The sequence below is a fragment of the Doryrhamphus excisus genome, chromosome 2 (assembly GCF_030265055.1).
Source record: "Doryrhamphus excisus isolate RoL2022-K1 chromosome 2, RoL_Dexc_1.0, whole genome shotgun sequence".
Lineage (NCBI taxonomy): Eukaryota > Metazoa > Chordata > Actinopteri > Syngnathiformes > Syngnathidae > Doryrhamphus > Doryrhamphus excisus.
Window position 1 is genome coordinate 27,226,502 of NC_080467.1, and position 25,854 is coordinate 27,252,355.

General features: G+C 39.1%; 3 protein-coding genes across 23 annotated transcripts in view; 1 reads left to right on the top strand and 2 right to left on the bottom strand.

The window, feature by feature from the left end:
- Positions 1 to 12,136, top strand: part of prom1a (prominin 1a) — a 55,185-nt gene extending 43,049 nt beyond the window's left edge. For 7 of the 13 annotated variants that reach the window (XR_009126632.1, XR_009126635.1, XR_009126633.1 and 4 more), the window contains 10 exons: positions 43 to 96; positions 172 to 252; positions 327 to 395; positions 474 to 563; positions 1,883 to 1,998; positions 2,663 to 2,731; positions 5,070 to 5,169; positions 5,263 to 5,303; positions 6,934 to 6,966; positions 8,058 to 12,136. Coding sequence is in view for 4 of the 13 variants with exons in the window: in XM_058065003.1 (XP_057920986.1) it covers positions 43 to 96; positions 172 to 252; positions 327 to 395; positions 474 to 563; positions 1,883 to 1,998; positions 2,663 to 2,731; positions 6,934 to 6,955 (501 nt within the window). In the remaining 9 variants the exon portion in view is untranslated. Of the gene's footprint in view, positions 1 to 42; positions 97 to 171; positions 253 to 326; positions 396 to 473; positions 564 to 1,882; positions 2,003 to 2,159; positions 2,641 to 2,662; positions 2,732 to 5,069; positions 5,170 to 5,262; positions 5,304 to 6,933; positions 6,967 to 8,057 lie in introns of those variants that run through there. The other 6 variants (XR_009126639.1, XR_009126640.1, XM_058065003.1 and 3 more) reach the window with 6 other exon arrangements.
- Positions 12,137 to 13,567: 1,431 nt separating this feature from the next.
- fgfbp1a (fibroblast growth factor binding protein 1a) lies at positions 13,568 to 14,437 on the bottom strand. The gene has a single exon (XM_058065017.1). The coding sequence runs from the start codon at positions 14,295 to 14,297 to the stop codon at positions 13,692 to 13,694; it is 606 nt and encodes a 201-aa protein (XP_057921000.1). The 5' UTR covers positions 14,298 to 14,437; the 3' UTR covers positions 13,568 to 13,691.
- anxa5a (annexin A5a) overlaps positions 14,166 to 25,854 on the bottom strand; it is a 64,259-nt gene continuing 52,570 nt past the window's right edge. For 3 of the 9 annotated variants that reach the window (XM_058065014.1, XM_058065013.1, XM_058065012.1), the window contains 8 exons: positions 23,689 to 23,802; positions 21,960 to 22,050; positions 20,996 to 21,075; positions 19,609 to 19,659; positions 18,859 to 18,952; positions 18,289 to 18,384; positions 18,162 to 18,220; positions 16,110 to 16,543 (listed from right to left, as the gene is read on the bottom strand). In XM_058065014.1, the coding sequence (XP_057920997.1) occupies positions 16,346 to 16,543; positions 18,162 to 18,220; positions 18,289 to 18,384; positions 18,859 to 18,952; positions 19,609 to 19,659; positions 20,996 to 21,075; positions 21,960 to 22,050; positions 23,689 to 23,802 (783 nt within the window). In that variant the 3' untranslated portion in view covers positions 16,110 to 16,345. Of the gene's footprint in view, positions 14,304 to 14,913; positions 15,294 to 16,107; positions 16,544 to 18,161; positions 18,221 to 18,288; positions 18,385 to 18,858; positions 18,953 to 19,608; positions 19,660 to 20,995; positions 21,076 to 21,959; positions 22,051 to 23,688; positions 23,803 to 25,854 lie in introns of those variants that run through there. The other 6 variants (XM_058065007.1, XM_058065008.1, XM_058065011.1 and 3 more) reach the window with 5 other exon arrangements.

The window sequence follows — 25,854 nt, forward strand, 5'->3', positions numbered from 1 at the left end:
TGCTCCCGAGTACTAAGTGTTACTATTTGTGTCCGTGTGAAGAGCGCCCTGAACCAGAGCATGAGGTTCCTGGAGAGGACGGCGTCAGACCTGCCGGTGAGTTAAAAACGAAGAGTCTTTAAGAGTCAACTAAAAGACATCTGGGAATCAGTCGTCATTTCGTCTTCGCAGAACAAAGTGTTAGCGGTGCTGGATGCTGTGGATGCTGTGCAGTATCTCATCTCCCACAATGCAACACACCTCATTAACCGGGTACTTGTGCCTCTTTATGACTCTCCCCTGTTGTTTTAATGCCTATTAACGCTCACCTCCTCATCCCCATTCAGGAAACGGCTAAATACGCAGCAGCCATTGTGGGATACTTCCAACAGTACATCGAGTGGGTAAAGACGTCGGTAAGTGTACTTTCTGTGTACTTTCTGTGTACATGTGTTATTGTTTATGTAACACGTCTTTGTGTTGCCATATCACAGCTCGCTATGGAGGTGGCGCCGTGCAAGCCCTTCAGCAACATGCTGGATACGGTGGAAATCATCACCTGCAGCTTCCTGGTGGACTCCATGGTAACAACTTCTACCACAAGTTCTATAGTATTCTAAGGGATGGTTGTAGTACGGTTGTACTTGCCAAGATGCGTCCATCACAGCTTTTGTTTTACCTCCATGGTAAAGAAATGTTAACTCCTGGTATAAAATATTCATTCATTTTCTACCGTTTATCCTCACGGGGGTGCTGGAGCCTATCCCAGCTGTCTTCGTACACCCTGGACTGGTGGCCAGCCAATCACAGGGCACATATAGACAAACAACCATTCACACTCACATTCATACCTATGGATAATTTGGAGTCATCTAAAATCATCTTTGAACACAACATGCACTCTGCATGATTTAGTAGGCAACTGTACAAAACGTTAAGCACTATTTTGTTGAATAATTGCGCTCCTTTCCCGCAAATCCCGAATGACGGTCCGTGCCAATCTTAAAGCAATCAAACCTCAAGAAGTTGTGCTAAATAATGTAAATCAGGGATCTCAAACTCAACTTAACAGTCTGTTTTTGTGTGTTCTTTGTTTTTTCTTTTCTATCCCCTCCTGCTCCGGGAGCCCGGCAGCTCCAAAACAACAAAACATTCATTCATTCAGTTTCTACCGCTTATCCTCACGAGGGTCGCGGCGGGTGCTGGAGCCTATCCCAGCTGTCTTCGGGCGAGAGGCGGGGTACACCCTGGACTGGTGGCCAGCCAATCACAGGGCACATATAGACAAACAACCATTCACACTCACATTCATACCTATGGACAATTTGGAGTCGCTAATTAACCTAGCATGTTTTACACAGGGAGAACATGCAAACTCCACACAGAGATGGCCGAGGGTGGAATTGGTATAAAATGTGCTCTTCTTTAATACTTAAGCTAGAGACTTGAATGTGGAATTAAATTAAAGTTAGTTAGTGTTTTATCAGAGTTAATCACAGATTGATTTAATTCAACCTGTTCATTAATTGTGGTTTACGTGTTTGATGATATCCATAATTAATTTATGCCTGATTCCCTTTTAAAAAACAGGAATCTCGGAAGCATCCCCCTCACTGTTCAGTATCCAGTTACGTATTTGAGTAAAAAGTTACCGAATCGGTTCTAAAAGAACCAATATCGTCCTTGAATCATATCGGCTACCACGGATTATTAAAATGAATCGTTCCATCCCTAATTAAGATGTCCAGTCATGAAACTGTTTAAAATGTGATGGCTGTGAGACACCATCCCTGCAAATGTGTGGTTGCCATAGTTACTGACGGGGGGTTCAAACCCTGCGCCCTCCCCCCCGCAGCCATCGTTGGCGGCGGTAAAATGAAAGCGGTGATTGCATTTGTTGCAGAACGTGTTCTGGATGGGTCTGGGCTGCAGCACGCTCTTCCTCATCCCCAGCGTCATCCTGGCCGTCAAGCTGGCCAAGTTCTACCGCAGGATGGACACGGAGGACGTTTACGACGAGTGAGTGCGCTACGTGACAACGCCATCAAACACGCGTTTATGTACTTGGCAGGAATGCAGGCCTTTTTCTTTCATTGCTGCCTCGTATTTCCTCCTTTTTCTTAGTTGAGCAAAACTTTTGCAACGCCTTTTCTCTAACACTTTCTTATTCTTCCTCGTAGTTCCTCTGTTTCTGGGACTTGGCATTTTACGTTGTGATAACCATTCCTACTATTTCCATCCTCCTCATCGTTCCCATGCCTTGCTTTGGATTTTTTTTTGGGTTTTTTTTTGGCTGTTTTCGGTCATGCACTCTGCACTTTATAGTCTGGCTTGTGTATTTGTTGGGCGGCATGGACTCTTGCTTTGCCAAACGAGGCAGGCTACTTCCTGGTGCGATTCCTAAGCACCCATTTTGTGTTGGGGAAAAAAAATATTACATTCTCTGCATCCTGTCCGCTGAATTGTTTACAACTAGTTACTGGTGCTGGTTGACCATGTGAAGTGTGGCTGAAGTGTCCCTTAACTTTCCATGAAGGGCTCTTTTCTTCAATCACATGCTTTTCTACCTTACCTGTAAATACTACCCCCCCCCCCCCCCCCCCAAAAAAAAAGAAACAATTGACGGCATGTTTCATCACACATCTTTCATCATGTTTGTTTGTATGCGATGTTTTGTTTCCAGTATGGAAAGTGGTAATAATGGTTATCATATGGAGCCCTCACAAGGCATCCTAAACCCCCCCATGACCAGGTAAACACTTCTTCATTCACTCTCCCAGTGCATGTGATGGTGAATGGTGGCGGTACACACACACACACACAGAGGTGTCAAACTGTGGTCCGCATAGTACAGTAAACCTCGGATATATCGGATTCAATTGTTCCCACTGGTTTTGTCCGATATAAGCGAAATCCGTTATATGCGTATACCGGAAAATGTCCGTTTTACGCATATATCGGATTTATATCCAGTATATGCGTAAATCGGATTTTATCTGTTATAAAAAGGCACTTCCTTGACTATGTTTCCAATGTACATGGACGCGCAGGTAACGCTGCAAACGCTGCAAATGACGTCGTATAGCGGCCTGTCACGATTCGGCGAATCGGAGCGCCACGATGCGGCCATCCGATATATGCGAGGGAAATTTAATGGAAATGCATTGGAACGGGACTGGAGATTTTGTCCGAAATAGGCGAAATCCGTTATAAAAACTCCGATATATGCAATGAATTTTTATTGGAAATGCATTACAGAAAAATTGGTTCTTTTTTATCTGTCCGTTGTGAGCGAATTTCTGATATATCCGAGTCCGATATATCCGAGGTTTACTGTAGCTCCAGTATGTTGACTCATATAATTTTTGCTTTTTGGCGTTGGGGGGCGGAGCCATGGTGTCGCTAACTTCCTGCATGCTGGGTTCCACGAAAACACCTGACCTTCTCCTCTCGTTTAGAGTGAAGCAAAACCCCGTGAATGTGCACCTGATCATTTTGTTCCGAGAGAGGCAAGCATGTCACCCTTAAGCGTGGACTTCCTGTCGCTCTAATCACACCCAAACAACAACAACAACAACAACCGTGACATCTGACAGCATGTTGGCATCTAACAGAAGCTTCACGCTGACAACAAAACACTCAAATGTTTTAAAGGTCCCATATTGGCATTTTTTTTTTATTTACCAATCTGAAATATGTCAGAGGTGCTCATTAGCATATTAGGAGCGTGGACACTTTAAAAGTGCTTTTAGTAAGTGCGTCTTTTATGCTAATGAATTTGTGTGTCCTAGAAGCTGTATCGTGTACTTAAACTTCCTCTTGTGTTAGCTTTCTAGTATCATCTCTAATGTTAACGGGTGGGTTTTGACCCGTGTATTAAATCAGCTATAAAATACGCAAAAAACAATAATTTACCATCAAATTTGCTTCTCATGTCTTTGTTACCTTCTTAGGCTTCCTCATCCATGAAAATGGTGGTTTTAATACTTTTGGTGCGGGCATGGAGGCCTTTTTTTGTCACTATACCCCTCCATTTTAATTTCTAAAAATGGTCAAATTAATCTCAAAATAATCATATTAATAAAATAATAAATAAATAATATATTATAAATAAATATATTATAAATAATATATAATAAATAAAATATTTTTTATAAATAATAAAAAATAAAAAACTTTTGTTACCTTTGTTGCTATTACTGAGGGCTATAGAACATATCTCTTAAATCAATTAGATTAAATCAGAACAGGTCCATTTCTTGGTTCACTGTACTTCTAGCCATTCTTTCCATGATCCAAATTATAAATGTGAAATCAGCCAATCAAATGAGTGAATTCCACCTCACATGTCTGGACCTTGTTTTTCTGCTGGTATACTGGAAAAAACGGTCAAAATGAGAATCCCCTGAAGGTTACATGATGAGAAGAAGAGCTGGTTGTCATTGTGTTGGCTAATTTATTGCTTTATAGTCATATTATTAGAACCGGGTCACAATACAGTGGTCATAATTTCAACCAGACCATTTTAAAATGTAGTAAAAATATTATTATATTTTGTTTTTATTTTTGTTGAAATAGAGTTTCCTGACAAAGTCAAAAAGCCTTGATGCAATAAATAAATGTTATGTGATTCTTTTTATGCATTAAAATGTAACACAAGAGGAGGGTTAAAGCACGTGACGCTAAGGTGCTAACACTACACATTTTCAACATCATGCTAGAAAAAAAATCAATCTTATAGCGCCAAGCTGACTGTGTCAGGCTTTTTTTTAAAGATGTGTAGCGAAGCCTCCTTTTGTTGTTGTTTTTTTAAAATGAGCTTTTGAGCGCCTCTTCTTCCAAAAGCACAGCAAATAGGCGAGGAAGATGATAGCTGTTTCTCACGTTTGCCGCTCATGAAGATGCTGATGGCTTTTAGAAGGACAATAAAAAGTGCATTTGCCATAAAATGGGACCTTTAAAGCTTCTTACTGGGCTTGACGCTGCTTTGTTGATGTGATCTAACGATGCCCTGCTGCTTGAGTTAATCCAATTAATCAACAAAAAGGTGTTAACCCCCCTCCTGTTTGCGTGTTGTCTTGTGCGGCTAGCATCCCGACCTATGACACCATGAACAGGTTCCCGCGGGCCTCGGCTCCTCCGAGGCACATCGACTGGTGACGGAGAGCCGTGGTTTGTGGTTCCTCACAGGTACTTTTATCTTTCACTGACTTGCCGTCTTTCTAATCCTCCAGTTTGAGGCGGAGCGCCACTAATCCACTCCTCTAACGCGTCTTTCTTCAGGCTTCTTTTAGGGCTTTTCTTCTTCCGACAGCGACATCACGGTGAGAACGGTCGTCGCTGTGGAATGCTAAATGTCTTTGCTGGGTTTTAATCTTCATGCTTGTTTTGGTTTGGCTTTGCATGCTGATTGTTTCAAGTCATTTCATGGGTTTTTCCAGAAAAACTAACTGGTCGAATTTATGCCTCATATAGCTGACTAATTGGGACGCATTTATTTTAAGATGTGTAGCGAAGCCTCTCTTTTTTTTCATAGCAGAGTCCTAAAATCAGCCCTAACATTTTTCCAAAATGACAGCATGAAACTTTATGTTAAGATGGTACAAACTACACAGCATTTTTCTGTAATATTTCAACTCTGTGTACAAAAACTGCATTATTTTTTCTCATAATTTTACAAGTTTATTTTTGTAAAATTTTAAAAGATTTTAAAAACCGGTCTTGTTGCAATGACTTTCCATTTTTGCTGTTTTTTTAATTAAAAAAATAATATTAAAAAATATATATTTACATAATATTACTTTATTCTCATAATCTTTTAAACTTTTTCCAAAAATTAGAACTTTGTTTTTGTTTTACTCTTAATACTACAGCTCTAAAAAAAGCATATTAATAAAATGAAATTATTTTTCCAGTTTATTCTCATAAAAATTATTGTTAAAATATTACTTAATTAAAAAATAAAAAATATTTAAATTAATTTATATTAAATAAATATTTAAATTAATAAATATTACTTAATTTTTCTCAAATTCAGTGTGTAGAAAAATGCACATCCATGAATTTTAAGGTGGATTACTCTACACACACACACACACACACACACACACACACAATGATTTAAGGCGGAATGCAGGCAAGAGGAGACTCTGGTTTCTTCCTCTGCTGGCTCTCACCTGGTAAAGATGAACGACATGAACGTTTCCACAGCCAAAGGATGGCTGCAAACGTGTTTTTTTTTTTATGTTGATTTATCGAGGCTTGCGTGCGCTGCTGAGTACACGAGAGAAGGATCACACCACCATGAAAAGACCGCAGAAGCCTGGCATTAATGTTTTAAAAGTCAACGTTATTTTTTAGGAGAAATCCATCTTAGGTTTTAAAGCAGTTTCACACGCACGAATACTGTTCGTATACTGCTGTGTAGTCGCTAGTATTTCACTTTTCTAGCACGCTAACACAGGGCCAGCTATAAAGTCGTCATCGTAAAGGAGTCAATGTTAGAATTACCACGCAATGGCAAGCCCATTGGGGGGGGGGCGTAAAATGAGTTATGACTTATCCCTGATTGTCACTGTTATGTATGAAATACATATCACAAAATAGTCATGTGTTGACATTAAATTACAAGAAAATATTGAAAATGTTATTCTTGTAACATTTTATTTTACATTTTTTACATTTTAATATTTTAGTTCCAAGTATTCTTGTGGTAAATATTTTAAACAACTGCAAAGTATATGCATATTTATGTACAATATAATTTTTTTAATTTAATAGATTTATTCATATATATTGACTTTATTTTTATGCAATGTATTTTCATTATATTATGATTTGTATATTTGCATATATACATTTTTTCCAACATTATTATTCTGATTGATAACCGATTGATGAGAGATGTGATTCCAAAATGTAATCCATGAATTTGATTTCTCTTCCTGTCCACAGCGGCCATGACGGCTGGAGCTAAAGCGGCGCACGGTGAGTTCTCCACTCTGGCGTAGAAGAGATGAGCACAGGCGAAGGAGGAATGAGTTTCGATTGTTTGGATCGCTGCTCGCTAATAAAAGTCCGCTTAACAAGCAATTTAGTTTTCCACGGAGCCCAAAGGAATCTATTTGTTTCTACGAGCACATCATTGATTCGTTACTGCAACTCTGGCGAAGGACTGAAATATAAGTCTTCATCAATCTGCTTTAAGACGGGAATTTCTACTCTGTGTAGTTATATTAACCGTTCTCATATTAATATGCTGATAACCACAACTAAAAGGGTTCTTTTCTACTTCTATAATATCACCACTTTTGGTTGATGGAACCTTATGGCATAACTTTATTCTCCAAATGTGATAACATTGTCTTGAAAAAAAAAAAAATCTAAATCCCCTGAAATATATTTTTTGTAACATCTAAAAATACAACTTTATTCACGTAAAATGTCAACTTTTTGCTCAATTTAATTACAATAATATAAATATAATAATACAAAAATTATAAATTACAAAATATTTCATTTTCATGACACTTATTTTTTTTATAAATAAACGAGTCAATAAATAAAATAAATAAAAAATCAATCAAGTCTTCATAATCCTGCAACTTAATTTAAAGTATTAGGACTTTTCTCATTATAATGTATTTTTAATCAAATTATTTTTTTTTAACAAATTATGCAAAATTTATGAATTAAAAAGTCTTCTTAAAAAAGAATTCTGCCATTTTTTAGCTTTCACATTATTGCCATTATAATATTATGATATATTGTAACTAATAAATGAATACCTACAAATTTAAATATTAAAAAAATGATCAATTAAAATAATGTAATCTTTCTAATCTTGCAACTTTATTTCAGAGTATTAGGAGTTTATCACAAAGTAGATTTTTTTCACATTTCTATTTTAATAGATATATTTTTGTAATCTTGCAATAATATTTCAGCGTTAGAGTATGATTTTTATTATTTTATAATATTGGATTAGAAAAATAAATGTAAAATAAATACCTAATTATTAAAAAAAATCAATGTATTTTTTGCTTTTGCTTTATTAATGCTGCATTTTTGTTTTTCAGGATTCTTCTGTAGTGAAAGTTTGGACCTGACTGAACTGAACTGAAGTGAAAATGAGGAAGAACTTTGGGAGCCCGTGGATTGTTTTCATCTCCATCTTTCCTCGGCCAAGACCTTTCCGCAGGACATCAAACTTCCGCTCCTCCAACCGGGCCGGTCTGGATCCGGATGGGCTGCCACCTCTCTGTTTACATTGGTCTCAAACTGGACTTGACGCTATTTCACCACAACCGTGACGCTAAGTAGTCACATGAAGGTAACCACGCCATGCTAACGGCTGTGCTAATGAGATGGCTTGCTTATTGTTGCTTTATCAAAACGGACGCAAATAATGTTTGGTATTTGCACCATGTTGGCACCAATGAAAAAAAATAGACGGACTGTATCTAGCGTGACTTTCAATGTTTACAATATGAATATGAATAATAATAGAAGGTCGCTCGTTGCATAAAGACTGGTTGCCTTTAACTTTGGCATTTACTGCTTTTTAAAGGGACGCTTCGCCCTGAGACGCGCTTACGCTTCTTTAGAAGTATCGTGTTGTTAGCTTAGGCATTTTTGATAACGCTGTACGCTTCTGCAAATTTCGCCACAACTCCAAGCGTTGAAATTCATCATCGTCCTTCCGTCCGAACATTTGTGCAGCGAACACGGGTCACAATTTTATGAGGATCACGTTCAAATTTAATGCCTTCATAAGCGTGCTCCAGATCTCCTCATCGGCCAAAAACTGTATCGTTTCTTTGATTTTTGATGAAGTTATTTTCCTTAGTTGAAGTCAGTCAAAAAGTTGACATTAGCGTACAGTAAACCTCGGATATATCGGACTCTGATATATCGGAAATTCGCTCACAACGGACAGATAAAAAAGAACCAATTTTTCTGTAATGCATTTCCAATAAAAATTCATTGCATATATCAGCTTTTTTATAACGGATTTCGCCTATTTCGGACAAAATCTCCAGTCCCGTTCCAATGCATTTCCATTAAATTTCCCTCGCATATATCGGATGGCCGCATCGTGGCGCTCCGAATCGTGACAGGCCGCTATACGACGTCATTTGCAGCGTTTGCAGCGTTGCCTGCGCGTCCAGGTACATTGGAAAGGAACAAGGAAGTGCCTTTTTATAACGGATAAAATCCGATTTACGCATATACCGGATATAAATCCGATATATGCGTAAAACGGACATTTTCCGGTATACGCATATAACGGATTTCGCTTATATCGGACAAAACCAGTGGGAACAATTGAATCCGATATATCCGAGGTTTACTGTATTACGTTTACATTGATATAAATGTTGCGGAGGAGGTCTCTCTTGGTGATACATTGTGGTCATCTACAACCAGTTTATGACCAATTCACGCCATTTGCATACTACAAAATAAAATACAGTTTAACCAAAGAGTGACTTCACAGCCTGCGAATCAAACTTTTAACTAACTATAAATATTTCAAGAAAAAACATGCGTAACTTTGCTTTTTATGTTATTCATCAACATTCCGAATCCTCTGATTTATCCCAGCATCCTTACCTGTCACTATTTGGAGAACAATCACATCGGTTTTCCCACAAATGAATCAAAAACGATTATTATTTTCATTCAAAATACGAATAAGGTGAAAGAATATCTGCTTTATATCATTTTGGTAACATTTTATGTCTTTTTTTAACAATTCAATGTAATTACATCGGTGACGATACTTACAAAATGGAGAATTGTTCTTCTCAAGCCAAATTCTATTTTTTACCGTAGATCTCAGGTGGTTTTTAGCACGCGCTTGTTAACTACCCGCTAGTTTGTTGTTGTTTTTTTTAATGAATCTATCATGACGTTAAATATGGATACATTTATGGAATACACCTTAGAAGAAGCGAATGTATTCAAGTTTTGTTTTTCTGTGCGATGAAACTGATGCTAACGCATCCTGGGTGATGTACGCACCTTCATGCTAGTTGCTGCTGTTGATGTTTAAAAAAAGGACAATCTATCCATTGGATTGATATTATGATATTATGATATTATGGGATGTGATGGTGTTGACACGACGCATACTGTGACAAATGTTCAAATGTGAAACGACGGCCTCTGCTTTCCGCAACTTGCTAATCTAGCAAGCTAGCAAGTGTCTAAGAATGCTATCTTGTAAGAAGACATTAAGCTAGGCTAATTGAACTTCTTGATTTATTTGGGATTTATTTGTGTCATGTCGAGTTGAATCAAGTATACAAATGCCATTATTTGATTTTTTAATAATTTTTTTAGAGTGTTTAAGAGCATTTTCACACAGCTGGGATGTTCTGTGTACCAGTTTTGTCTGACAAATTGAAGTGTTACTAATATTATTCCACTTTGTAGTAATATTTCCCTTTTTAGATATGAACTCTAACCTTTATGAAGCAAAAAACTTCATTATATTCATATTTGGTACCACCATGTTTGGCTACAGATTAGCTAGTAAACTAGCCAACCTTTTGTGCCCATACATTTACATTTAAATGATGTATGGCTATATTTCCACACTGTAATTGTATGTATTGCGACATAGTGCCCACATTAACATAGGGTCATATTTACGGTATGTATTATAACGTTTGCAGAGAGGCGGAGGTGGTTAATCGACAAGGTGTACGACAGTGTCGAGATGTGCGAATGCGATGAACGAACCATAGAAAACTCGTAAATTTCGTACTTTTTCAAAGGAATCTGGTTTCCCATAACAACAATTGCTACTCGATCTAACCCGAAAACGCAATCGGTTCTACGCATGCGCAAGACCACATCACTTTTTACGACGATTTTCACGTACTGCGCAACATAAATGGTCAATTACAATATATTGTGACGGGTTATTTTAGTGATTCTTAATCAAATTTTTCGCTAACATGCGGATGTAGCACGTAGCGCATACGCAGATGTGCCACACATTTGAACGTCACATCCGGTCAAATATAATCTACATGAATAAATACAAATATTACAACGCATATAAAGTAAAACATAAATCATGGTCATATTTGAATGTCAAGTTTTGGATTAATCTAGAGCAGGGGTCAGCAACCCGCGGCTCCAGAGCCGCATGTGGCTCTCCAGCCTCTTTGTTGCGGCTCCCTTTGCAATGCTTGAATATTTTTTAGCACCCGTGTGGTGAAAATGCACGTCTTTGTTATGAGTTTACAAAAATCCAACTTTGTGTGAGACCATGAATGCATCCTGACTGAGTTCTGACTGGTGACTGAATGAGCATGAAGCGAAATTAGAAGGGAAATGAGTAATACTTTGAGTTATTAATTATTATTAATGAGTTATTTGACGATTCTAAAAAATAAATTAGAGCTCATTTAAAAACAAAAGTTTATCTCCAGTACTAGCAAGAGTACTCCAACTCGTCTTTTTTTTTCCCTCCAATGTTGTTTTAAACATACAACGTTTTGCGGCTCCAGGCTATTTTTCTTTAGTGGGCAAGTGGGTGAAATGGCTCTTTTCATAGTAAAGGTTGCCGACCCCTGATCTAGAGGATTCAGCTAATTTTGTTTTTCTAAACAGAGAAATATCGTCCATCCAAACACTGCATCTTTTCATAAAAAAATTTCGATTATAAAAAAAAAAATATGGAATCACAAAAAGAAGACTTATTTATTGATATTGTTGCCGGATATTCACGCTATATGCCGTAAAATAGACCAATGGATGACATAGATTACACATACGTAGCACAAATCCAAAGCCGAAAAATAGGCCAATCGGGTGTAGATGCGGTCTGCGCATGCGTACAACCGATTGCGTTTCCGATACGGACTGCGTAGCGTCGATGGCTTTTCCCATACCCAACCCCATGATGCGTTCAGGGCAACCCAAAACTGTCGGACACAACACAGAACACAAATATAACAGTTATAACTCAACACATGATAAGTTGGATTCCATTAAAATGGCTGTGTTGTATTTTTTTTACAAATCTGGATGTAAAACATTGACAGAGGGACGATGTTTGAAATGTTATTTTTGTTTCCAAGTGCTGACATGAGCGTGAGTAAATTGTCAATAAAGATTGATTTCAGCTTCTTCATTGAAACTCTGGTGGCGGCCCGTCTCCATCTCAAGGATTCCTGCCATCTCAAGGATTCCTGCCATCTCAAGGTAAGCGGACTTTGTGATGTTTGTTTTGACGTGTTGCGATGACGACTCGCACCGCCTCAGGCGTTCATGTGTAAAATGTAACCCCCCCCTCGAGGTGTCGCGACCGCCATGCATGCACGGAATTGTCAACTATTTTGAACTACAACACTGACGCGTTTAATTTATGCATTAAATTCATTAATTCCTGTTTTTCTTTAATCCCATTTATTATGATGCTCCCAAGTGGAACTCAAACCTTCTTGGAGTTAATTTGTGTAATTGTTTAAACATGACCCTTCCACACTAAAAGATGCAATCATGCTGTCTGGGTGTTGATATTTAAAGTACTTAAGCAGGTTAAAATCCCTTTTTAGCCAACATTATTTATTTTTCACAGCTTAACTTGAACATATTTACTTGGTTAGTTTTGATTGATCCACGTTTTATTGAGTTTTACTAGCTGCAGTACCCGTCTTTAAGGTGGGGGGCCGCTGTTGCGTCGTTATTAAATGTTGCGGCTCCATTAAGTTAGGCAGTGGGAAGACTTTCTACTGATGGCCTACTGCCTCCTAAATAACATTTAAGTAACCGATATCCTATTTAGTAGAATACAAGACTGACCCCTCTTTTTATTTATCACCCATTTTTGTAGATTAATCTTTTTTTATGATGTTTTCATTATCAGTTAAATGCCATTTCATTCATCATAATATTTCGTATTGATCAGCATTATCTTAAATGAGCCTAACACCCCCTCTGTCCTACGCTACAGGCTAACGTGTTGGCGTGCTGCTGGTCCCCAAGGTGAGGTTGAGGTTGTTTGTCTTTTAGTGTTTGGAAATCGTCAGCAGTGCAAACAATGACTTGGTATTTGTGCTGCTTCATGTGTTCTACTTTTCTCAAGCTAAAGCTCTTTATACGCAGGAACTTTAATCCGCACATTGTGGCCTCGACAACTTGTGTTTGGTCCACTTAACCACCCACCCCCCCCAAACCACCGCCCCGCCCTACCCTGTCACAGGCAAATCAGGGACCGCCACCAGTAAACAGCCCACAATATCCAAGGTCCACTTTAGCAGTGTAAGGATGCTATTTTTAGAAACAGGATGTTCCAAATCAATTAAGCTAGGATTTGGGGGTGGGGTTCCAGGGGTGGAGTTAAGGGTAAGGTTGTAGGGTTATGGCTGGGGTAGAATTAGGGCTAAGGTTAGTATTTGGAGTGTGGTTAGGTGCTAGGGTTATTGGGTTTGAGGTTGGTCTAGGGACTTGAGTTCGGGTTTGGGATGGGGTTACGGATAGGGGTAGAATTAGGGCCAAGCTAGGTGCTTTCTTAAGACCCTTAACTACCTACGTGCACTAGCTATACATGCTAAATAAATACGCAATGTGAAATAATAATGTTTAATTTAGGGTATCATGGTAATAGAGGAAATCCCAGTACTGTACCAAAGTCCTCCATGGCCACCATGAGATGTTTTATTGGTAGGAAGAGACCTCTTAGAGTTAGCAGACTACTTCCTGCAAGCGTCTCCTTGCACCATCGTAAAAAGGAAGGTGCAAAAACTGGACCAGGATTCTCTGCAGTACTCCTGGGCCAGCTTCCTGTTCTCAGGGATGCAGGACTTCACTGATGAGGTGGTGGGAGCGGCCTCCGTGGGGGTGTTCTGTACCACTCTCAATCTAAAGTCAGCATCCCGGGGCGCGCCCTTGCACACCCTCGCCCTGAGCGGGGCTCCGCCCTCCCGACACAAACCTCGATGCCGCTTGAGTCGTCGTCCGATCTGCTTCCAGTACAGTCCGACATTGGACGCGTACTGAGGACACGACGACGGCGTCGCCGCATACTGGCAGCTGAAGGTGACTCCCCCCCGCCGGGTGCAGGTGACCATCAGGGTGACCTGCTCCTCACCCGCCGCCGCCCAATTGCACCCCCGCTTGTCCTTGCCCACCAGCCTCACCTTTAAAGGACGCAAGGACGCTTTGGTCTCCTTCTTGTCCCCGTTCTGGCCTCTCAGCTGGTCTGCTGTTTGTGCGGGCTTGTGGCCGCTCACCAGCGCCAACTGCTGGCACAAACACGCCAGCAGCAGAACCACAACCATGTTGCTCACAAGAGCCATTTAAACCTGCAGGAAGACCTGGACTCATCATCATCATCATTATGATTAGTAGTAGTACTGCATCTCGTCACCTTATAGTGCAGTAGTAATATAATGTAAAATATATATCATATTTGCAACTGTTAATATAAAAGAAAACAATGAAATAACTAGTACTATTAGCACACTACTACTATATGCACATAGCATTTTAAACTGTTAGTACTATACAATGTTTATTATCTACTAATACAAATACTGAAAACCTATTTTATCATCTCTCAAGAGTACTAACTACAGTAAAAATCAACCATGCTAATGAAACAAGTCTAACGTTACGGTGCTTCACAATAAATACAGTATGTATCAAAAACTTTGAAAAAAACTATCAAAACATGAACACGGTTACATTAAAAAGTAAAAGGCGGACCTTCAACAGCCTGCAAATTTGATTGACAGCATAACAAACCTACCTTTTAAAAAAAACAAAACAATAAATAGAAATCCAAACAAAGATTCCAGACTTCTTTGCTGCTCTGATTCACTTTAGCTGAAGTTACCCCCCCAAATCCTCCCCCCAACCACCATCACACACACACGCCCTCATGGGCTGCCACCTTGCGGTACACCAAGTCGCCTGGCTCCCGTTTAGTCAACAATGAAAGTAACACGTGTAATCCTCTGCGGCCGTTCAATTATTGATGATTGACAGCCGCACCCTGAATGAACCACTCAGACGTCGCTTTCTGTCATGTGATACGCCATCATAATTCCATAATAAGGCTTTTATTTGGAATCACATGACCGTCACGTTAAACTGTCAGACATCAAACAACACAAAGCGTCAGAAGTCGGACAAGAGACGACTACGACGTCAAGTCCATCACTAGCAACCAACAACTCACAGCATCACTCGGCACTGCAGCACAACACAACAACGCAACACAACAACCGGCATCAATCATTAGCACCACAAAGGTACAGTAACGCCTTCTGGTAGTCTCCTGTTGTGTCCTCCTGCGCGCGCATACACACACAAACACACACACACAAACACATTTAATGGGCTAGTTTTCATTGAATTTAAGCAATTTTCCAAATTTACTCTTTTTGAGCCCACAATGTGATTTTATGTGATAAAAAAGTTCTACAAAATAAAGTTTTTAAAGAAAATTATCTTTCTTGGAAATGCAAAATATGAGCAACATTTGTTTCAGGCGCCATCTAGTGGCTGCTGCTGGGAATTTCGGGATACCGCACCATACGATACAACTAGCAATACATGGCTGACCATAACTTCTTCATATATCATTTTTTATGTGTCACGTTCCCAAACAAATGTGATATGTTAATATGAACGCAAAGTGATTTTGGAACACTTTGTAACTTAAATACAGTGTTTACTTTACGGAAGTAAATATTGCAGCAGTGTCAACGCTAGTGATGTACCATACCATTGATTTACATTGATGATATATATATATATATATATAGATATATATAGATATCATATGCGTACTGTACCTAGTCCACACTAAACTATACCGCCATGTTGATGACATCCATATCACATAAAGTGAAATGACATTCAAATATTCGTCCCCACCGTCTGCTCTTAAAAACATATATGATTGATTCAAAGAGACCGGGTTGCGTGTTCTGAGGCACTGCTACGTTGATGAATGTTTATGATTTTCTTTCTGGACGCCGTGAGCACAGACGCTTCGAAAAGAAAGCAAGCGTCGCACCTCCAGAAAGAAAAAAAAAAGTGTTTATTCCAAACTGTCACATTGTTGTGTTTTTGCTGCTAAACCTGAGCAGACGGCGTAAGGAGGAATGTTTACGTGTCATTATTCTACTTATATGGACATATGGACGACACCGTATGGCATATTTAAAAGCCATGTGCCAGACTGGGACTGATTTAGACGTGAAATATTAATATTCTGTTGATCACTTTTCACTTTCTGTTTCTTTGACGCCCAGCCAGACTAGTTCCTGCATTGATAGCTAAACGTAATGTATGGAGCTGAAGCTTGTTTGCGAAATTTGGACCATCAAGACCACGTTTAAAGCTTTAAATGTGTTTCGGAGTGCCGCTGGGGAAGGGGGCGGGGTCTATAAATACAGAAATAGAAGCCTACCTGGATGGTGGTGTAAAGTGAGGTTCCGTATGTCTCCTTGAAACACGCCTTGATGTCCAACATGTCCACCTCGCTCCTGGACACCATGATCCTCATCAGGGTGTCGTCATCTGTCCCGGCACGCTATAAAAACACACGCAGTCGATTAAATGAAGTGTACGTTCTATGTAGCATCCAGATGGCTGGCTAACGGCGTGCAACAGAGGTTCCTGCAGTGTAGTCATCAGGCTAACAGTATCAGTAAGAACATACGTATATTTCATCCAAACATAGAAGGCTACGTATGTGGGTCAATTATTTTGGCTATTAAATTACTTGAGCTTTACCAGCACGTGTATACAGAACACACACCCCCCCCAAAAAAAATATTATAATTATATTATATAATTATAAACGTTTATTTAAATCAGCTTGATATTTAAAATAGGGACTTTTCCTGCAAGGAATCTGTCCCACGTTTTTTTTAAGAATAAAAACTGAGTCACATGACCCAGGGGATCTGGCATCCATCCCACAGTTTGCTAGCGGCATGGCTACAGCAGAAGGATGTCCCCTCTTCTATTTTTCATGAGTTTTCCTCGCTCTACCTCCTGCACCCTAAATTAGCATAGCACAACTGCAGTCATGGAAAAAATGATTAGACCACATTGGTTTCTTCTGTTTAATGATCTAATTAAATGGCTGGTACTACTAAAGTACATTTGTTGGAACAGATATAAGGATGATGAAAATAGCTCAGAAGAGTTGCTTTTAAGAGCTGACTTACATGTTTTTTTATTTTAGACAAAAAAAATGTAAGTATGTCGTTTTTTTCAGTTTTTTCAACTTGCTTCTAATGCACTTTTCTGGTCCAGAAAAAACGGGAAAACCTCACACACACTCAACAGGGGCCACAGAAGCATCCAAAAATGGCATAAAATGCCAGAGTTTGGGGGCGGTGATTTTTGACAAAAAACGTAAGGGGTTAGTATGTGTTTTTTTTTTGTTGTTGTTTTTTTCAACTTCCTTCTAATGCACTTTTCTGGTAAAAAAAACGGGAAACCTCACACACACTCAACAGGGGCCCCAGAAGCATCCAAAAATGGCATAAAATGCCAGTGTTAGAATTTTTGATTTTTGACAAAAATGTCGTTTTTTTTTTTTTTCTTTTTTTTTCTACTTGCTTCTAATGAACTTTTCTGGTCCAGAAAAAACGGGAAACCTCACACACACTCAACAGGGGCCCCAGAAGCATCCAAAAATGGCATAAAAAACCAGTGTTTGAATTTTGTGATTTTTGACAAAAAATTGCGTTTTTTTCAACTTGCTTCTAATGCACTTTTCTGGTCAAAAAAACAGGGGAAACCTCACACACTCAACAGGGGCCCCAGAAGCATCCAAAAATGGCATAAAATGCAGAGTTTGAGGGCCGTAATTTTTTACAAAAAAACGTAAGTCGTTTTTTCTGTTTTTTTCAACTTGCTTCTAATGCACTTTTCTGACTATCTTAGTTATTCGGTGCCACAAACAATCTCTGGCCTATACAGGAAGTCGGCCATTTTGGTTTTCAGCTGCCATTTTTTGAGTATTTGGGCCATTTCCTGCCGTCCTAGTTTTTTGTGTATTGTTTTAATGCAGCCCATGTTGAGTTTTTTTATATGTAAAATTTGACACTGAGAATAATAAATGAGCTGGGGGCCCCCAAATGACACCCGTGCTTTAAGTGGCACACACAGAGAAAGACAGACAACACTGAACGCACCCTCATTGATCTGTACAGCGACTCGGCAAAAAAAGCTGGCACGCTCCTGGTGCATTTCACTGTGGAGGATAAAACATGGATATGAATTATGATGTTAGCAGAGGGTTCATTTCTAATTTCTTTGTACCGACGGCTAGCAGCAAGTTCTCCAGATTCCCAGTGGTCTCGCCCTCAATGCTGTCCTCGATGTCGGAGCCGCACAGCTTCTTGTAGGCCTCAAACACTGCACACAGTACACACGTAGATGCTAACAAATGCTACATGACCGCATATCGGCGTATCAGACTTTTGATAAAAATGATGGCCGCGTTTTTTTGTGTTTTTAGTCTAAAATCTCCTATCAGCATCCATCAAAATCATATCTTCCTGAGTTTTTTACAAGTCCAACCTGCAGCTAAATGTGCTACCTTATGGTACATACGTGTAGTATTATACAATAATCAACAGTACACAAGTAATATACCTGTGTTTTTTGCAAATATGTATTTTTCTGACTGTAATAACAGTCAGAAAGGTTGTACATTGACCGATGATTTGGGTTACTGCATGAGCTAGTACATACGTATATGGGATTGTTAGCACTGAGCTAGCGGATTTGCTTAAGCATGTCAAAGGTTCATGGTGCGATTCCCACGCCAAACAAGTGCAGAACCACCGGTACAGACGGTTCATTATTACACAGATGTTCTCCCTTTACCTTTTCGGAGATGTTCTGCGCTCCTGTTGCCGAGGATTGTGATGAATTTCTCCTCATCTGTGCCAAATTTGCCTTCGCCTGCTGCGTATAAGTCCTGTCAAAACAAACAAACAGAGTGCAGCGGAACACTGTTTATGTCGACGACCCGTTTATGCGGACCGACTTCATACTTTTTCCAACTCTTTTAAACGCCCCATCCCATCAACATCTTTTACATGTTGTTTTTTTTGTGTGAGAGGCAATAAAATTACTTTGTAAAACTCTTTATTGTCTCCCTTGTCCATGATGAGTTGAGTTTTGCTTATGTCGACAACCGCTTATGTCAGCTTAAAGAAGTCGGCCTGTAGGAGTACAATTCTTTATTAAATACAATTTGTTATTAAAAAGAGCTGATGAGTGCCAGAGAGGTCGCTAGCTAGCTTGTTAGCGTGTAAGTTGACCCGTGACATCCATTGACTCGCGTCGTCATGTTACTAAAATCTTATTAACGACAGACGGCGCCCACGTAGCCTAGCTTAGCCTACCCTTGACATTAAGGAATTTCCCATTTGTTTGTCCTCCACATTGGCTAATAAGACAATTTTCATGGTGTGAATGTTCCAGACGTAGAAAAACCACATTTCCCAGGAGGCTATGCTTCGATGTGGCTGCCAGCAACACCTTCTACAAAGCTGCTGTGTGTGTGTGTGTGTGTGTGTGTGTGTGTGTGTGTGTGTGTGTGTGTGTGTGTGGAATAGATAATATTCATACCTTTGCATCTTTCTCGATCTTTGCCTCGTCGACTCCTTCCTCCCTGCTCCCCTTCACAGCAGCAAGAGAAAAACAGGAGGAAAAAAAAAACGTGTTGGGCCCACAAGGCGTGATGATGACAATTCAGGTGAAATATGATTTGATGCATGATGCATTTTTATTTAACATTACAATAATATGTAATATGCTTGTAAATGTGTAACATTTGACATTTTCATCGCAATCCTACAACTTTATTCACCCTTTAACATGAACACTTTAGTCTCAAAATAGACTTTGGTGTTGTGATGGCTTCCTGCCTGCATGTTTTTTCTTAAAAACTAAAATATGAATTAATTCTCCCAATGTAAGATGTCCTTTGTTACAGATGTACAATACTACAGCTTGTGTTTATTATTTATTAGCTGACTAACATTTGCAATAGTATGGATTTGCACTTTTCCTTATAGAGACTGCAGATTGTCCACACTCATTAAACGCCGACCTACGGATCTGGAAGTCCTCAGGAGCGCTTGGGAGTGTCACAAATCACAGCTACGTGGTATTATCAATTTTATTCATTCATTCATTCATTTTCTGAGGTTGCTGGAGCCTATCCCAGCTGTCGCCAGCCAATCACAGGGCACATATAGACAAACAACCATTCACACTCACATTCATACCTATGGACAATTTGGAGTCGCTAATTAACCTAGCATGTTTTTGGAATGTGGGAGGAAACCGGAGTACCCGGAGAAAACCCACGCATGCACGGGGAGAACATGCAAACTCCACACAGAGATGGCCGAGGGTGGAATTGAACCCTGGTCTCCTCCTGTGCGCTAACCACTTGACCACCGTATTATCAATTTATTCTTCTAATTCTAATTTTATAATATAGAACTAGAAATACAGCATAATATTATTCTGTAAATTAGATTTTTGTAAAAATATCTATAAAATATTAGACAATATAATTATTGGTTAAAAAAATGAATCAAAATGGTCATGCATCAAAACATTCATTGAGTCATTGTTATTCTTAATGAATGAAAAAAATGGCCGTTTTTTCATGCAGGGTAAAGTTTGAGCACCCCGAGGGTGCATTCATGCAGGCATCTGTGCACATGCCTGCATGAATTTAAGACTAATTTCTCTGGTGTATACCTTTGCGGTCCAAAGTGGGTCACCTGAGATGGAAACCCGGTGAGCTAAGGGCCCCCGCCCCCCCTCCGTCTCAAGGCGGGTAACTAAATATCACATTATTGGCTCGAGTGTCGCCAGCGAGATGATTGCATTTCTGTCGAGAAAGGAAGCTTCCTGCCTTCTCAAACCCCTCATGACTTTGTAATGGCGTCAGCGGAGGCTTTTGGTTGTTTAGGAGAGGAACCTTGGCGCTTATGCGTACCTGCAGGAGGATCACCAGAAGCTTCTGATAGTGTCCCGAGGTGTCGCTGCAGATGTCTTTCTCCAGCTTGTTGCCAAACTCTGCCGGGAAAAACAACAGCAGCTTGAAACATGCAAACTCGTTGATGCGGCATTGGGTACAGATATATGAAAAATGCCCAAAAGATAACAAGGCTCAATTTTGATGGACGCTGCCAGATAGAGATGTTATTTATGTTTATTCCAGCCTTTAATATATTAGTCATACATGTTCATGTAACACACAAATACATTCCTCCACACACTATACTATCTAGTATACTTGGAGGTAGTCCTTCTACTCTCATGTTCAATCATCTGGAAGAAGAATATTTCGACCTCAAAATGAGCCAAAACGTGACAAATATATCAATAAATCCATTCAACTGCTAATTCATTCAAACCAACTACACACATTGTTTTTTTCCCACAGGACTATAATCTATCTGTGGCAAGGGAATTGTGTAATTGTCTAAATTGCATAACTGATCATGACGCATTTGTGAAAAGTTAAAAATGGTTTAACATTCTAACTACATTTATGGGTCCCCTTTAATTAATTGACAGCCAGAGTTATGATGCGTTTATGAGCGAGGGAAAACATAATACTAAATCTATTAGATCTCTTTGCAGATATGCTGGCTGGTGGTCTGGACCTGGGACAAAACCTGGAACTTTTCAGACACACCTTGTACAGCTGATGTGGAAGTTCAGTAGCCTCTCGGTATGAATTTATGAAAATTCACGATTTTTTATCATTATGTTGTCAGTTTCCAGGTCGGAGCGTAGTAACAATCGCTTCCACGTCCGTACATGACTGCAGGGGTTTGGGTGTTAATAAGAGCTTTTATTATGTGTTTTGTTCTGTTGATCGCTGTAAGAGCGGCGGGTGTAGTGAAAAACAAAGCAACCCCCCAGGAAAGAAGCGTGTTCATCCATCAAGTCACCTTTCTTGTAGACGTTAACGACGTCTCTAATGTGCCGGCCGCTCCTAGAGGCCAAGATCTCAATCAGCACATCGTCATCAGTGCCGACGCCCTGAAAGCCAAAGAACGAGCGAGAAGGAGATGAAGTCAGCGGGAGCAGAACAGGCACCAGCACGGTTTTTATGACTCCATCTTTATTTAAAAAAAAGAGCCTGGTGCCAATTTTCCCAAGTTGATGTAAGCGGGCCAAGTTGCCACGGCAACCCCCAGAAGAAACTCAATTGGTGGGTTGATGGTGTTGTACGATGAACTGACTTGTCTGCTCTCTGAGACAGCAACCATCTTTCCGCACGCTGTCAAATCTCGTCTATCGTGACGTCGTATTCCTCGTCACTGATGGCCTCTTTCGTTTTCTGTTTTTAACACTCCTGTAATAAGGACTGCTAATAACGTTGATTTACAGATCAGTCCCTCGCATATTATATATATATTATATTATACATATTATATATTTTTTCTCCTTTTATTTTAAATATTTTTCTGCATTATTTTTGACATTGATTCATTTTTTATATACTTATTTAATCTTTGACAGTTATTTACATTTTTTTCTTTTTTCATTTCAGTATTTTTTTATTTTTATTTATTTATTTATTTTTGCCTTTTTTAACTGAAAAAGATAAAAAAAGATAACTGTAAATCACTCTTACACATATTCATGTATTGAGTACGACTAATATGATTGGTTTCACACATGTGACCCATAGAGCTCTTTACATTTTACATTTTTAATTTTTCATTTTTTTCACTTTTTTAACTCTTAATTTTTTTTCATTAAATTTTTTTTAATGTTTTAACAGGAAGTTTAAAAAACAGTTGCTATTAACACATAACTTACATGTAATGTGAATGAAGATTATTCATTTCACAGATGTCCCTCAAATATTACATTTTTTCATGTTTTTTTTTTACAATTTTTCCCAAATGTTTTCCCAAATATTTTCCTATTTTTCCCCTCTACTTTTTTCAAATTTTTTTCCCTTTTTTCTACATTTATTAAACTTTATTTTTTAGACTTGACCGTTAAAAAAACCATAGTAACAGTAAAAGATGTAATGAGAATATGAAGGTGATGAAGGTTTCACAGATGTGACTCACATAGCTCATTTTTTCACAAATGTCCAATTGTCACCGAGGTGTGAAAAGAACCATGGTGGAAAGAACCGAGTGACGTTGTTGACGTAGAAAAGCAACGCCCACCCAGATTTAAGTCATGGAAGGTTTCAAGCCACAGTGGTTTCCAGGTGCCACTGCTAAGACACTTTGATGCACATCCAGCCTTAACCAATCAGCTGGAGAGGATACTGTATGGAACGTTACAGGTTTCAGTTTTTGTTCCACATTTAGCAAACGAGAATTGATGTTCTTAGGAAGAGATGCACCCCGGTGAGTCACTTGTGCAGACATGAAAGACAACTAACTCGCTTTCAAAAAAAAAAGCTTTCCCACTGAATGGCTGTCACGCATGACGACGTGATTCAAAGGGGAAGAAAAAACATATTTCCACTTGCCACTTTTCATTAGGAAGCAATTGCACTGCTTTCAAAATGCCTCCTGCTTTTAGCATTATTGTTCTTATACATTCAGACCTCATTAGCATTTTTGACAGCCTATGAGAAGTTTTGCCTTGGGGATGACAATCACATGCACTGCTAACTCTTCTTAAGCTTCCAGGGCTGTGTGACTTTACCTTGATGGCCTTGTGCAGTAAGGTAGCATCATACAGGACGGGCGTGGTCATCAAGGCCACGATGAGACTCTCAAAGAGACCCCCAAGTTCGGACTTGAGAGCACTGAGCAGATCCTGTGGGATCGCATGCAGTGATTAATGTGAGCAAGTAGCGACAATGATAATAATTGCATTTTTATTGACCTGTGTAGGTTCATCACATTACAGGCGAATAAAACGAAAGAGGCCTCAGTGGTAACTACGGCAACGCTCTACAGGGAAATGTTTACATCACGATGATATGTGTGTTTTTCTATACACCATGCCATGTACATACATACGTATATGTATAGATATGTATAAATGTACAATCATATGTATACATACACACACACATACATACGTACATATACATATAGGTACACACATACATAGCATACATACATACATACATACGTATAGTACATATACATATAGGTACATACAGACATACATATATACATACATACAGTGTTTGAGGGCGGTGATTTCTGACAAAAAACGTAAGGGGTTAGTATGTCGTTTTTTTTCAGTTTTTTCAACTTGCTTCTAATGCACTTTTCTGATCAAATAAACAGGGGAAACCTCACACACACTCAACAGGGGCCCCAGAAGCATCCAAAAATGGCATAAAATGCCAGATTTTCATTTTGTCATTTTTGAAAAAAAACGTAAGGGGTTAGTATGTCGTTTTTTTCATTTTTTTCAACTTACTTCTAATGCACTTTTCTGGTCAAATAAACAGGGGAAACCTCACACACACTCAACAGGGGCCCCTGAAGCATCCAAAAATGGCATAAAATGCCAGATTTTCAGGGCGGTGATTTTTGAAAAAAAACGTAAGGGGTTAGTATGTCGTTTTTTTCAGTTTTTTCAACTTGCTTCTAATGCACTTTTCTGGTGAATAAAACAGGGGAAACCTCACACACACTCAACAGGGGCCCCAGAAGCATCCAAAAATGGCATAAAATGCCAGATTTTCATTTTGTCATTTTTGAAAAAAAACGTAAGGGGTTAGTATGTCGTTTTTTTCATTTTTTTCAACTTCCTTCTAATGCACTTTTCTGATCAAATAAACAGGGGAAACCTCACACACACTCAACAGGGGCCCCAGAAGCATCCAAAAATGGCATAAAATGCCAGATTTTCATTTTGTCATTTTTGAAAAAAAACGTAAGGGGTTAGTATGTCGTTTTTTTCATTTTTTTCAACTTACTTCTAATGCACTTTTCTGGTCAAATAAACAGGGGAAACCTCACACACACTCAACAGGGGCCCCTGAAGCATCCAAAAATGGCATAAAATGCCAGATTTTCAGGGCGGTGATTTTTGAAAAAAAACGTAAGGGGTTAGTATGTCGTTTTTTTCAGTTTTTTCAACTTGCTTCTAATGCACTTTTCTGGTGAATAAAACAGGGGAAACCTCACACACACTCAACAGGGGCCCCAGAAGCATCCAAAAATGGCATAAAATGCCAGATTTTCATTTTGTCATTTTTGAAAAAAAACGTAAGGGGTTAGTATGTCGTTTTTTTCATTTTTTTCAACTTCCTTCTAATGCACTTTTCTGATCAAATAAACAGGGGAAACCTCACACACACTCAACAGGGGCCCCAGAAGCATCCAAAAATGGCATAAAATGCCAGATTTTCATTTTGTCATTTTTGAAAAAAAACGTAAGGGGTTAGTATGTCGTTTTTTTCATTTTTTTCAACTTACTTCTAATGCACTTTTCTGGTCAAATAAACAGGGGAAACCTCACACACACTCAACAGGGGCCCCTGAAGCATCCAAAAATGGCATAAAATGCCAGATTTTCAGGGCGGTGATTTTTGAAAAAAAACGTAAGGGGTTAGTATGTCGTTTTTTTCAGTTTTTTCAACTTGCTTCTAATGCACTTTTCTGGTGAATAAAACAGGGGAAACCTCACACACACTCAACAGGGGCCCCAGAAGCATCCAAAAATGGCATAAAATGCCAGATTTTCATTTTGTCATTTTTGAAAAAAAACGTAAGGGGTTGGTATGTCGTTTTTTTCATTTTTTTCAACTTCCTTCTAATGCACTTTTCTGATCAAATAAACAGGGGAAACCTCACACACACTCAACAGGGGCCCCAGAAGCATCCAAAAATGGCATAAAATGCCAGA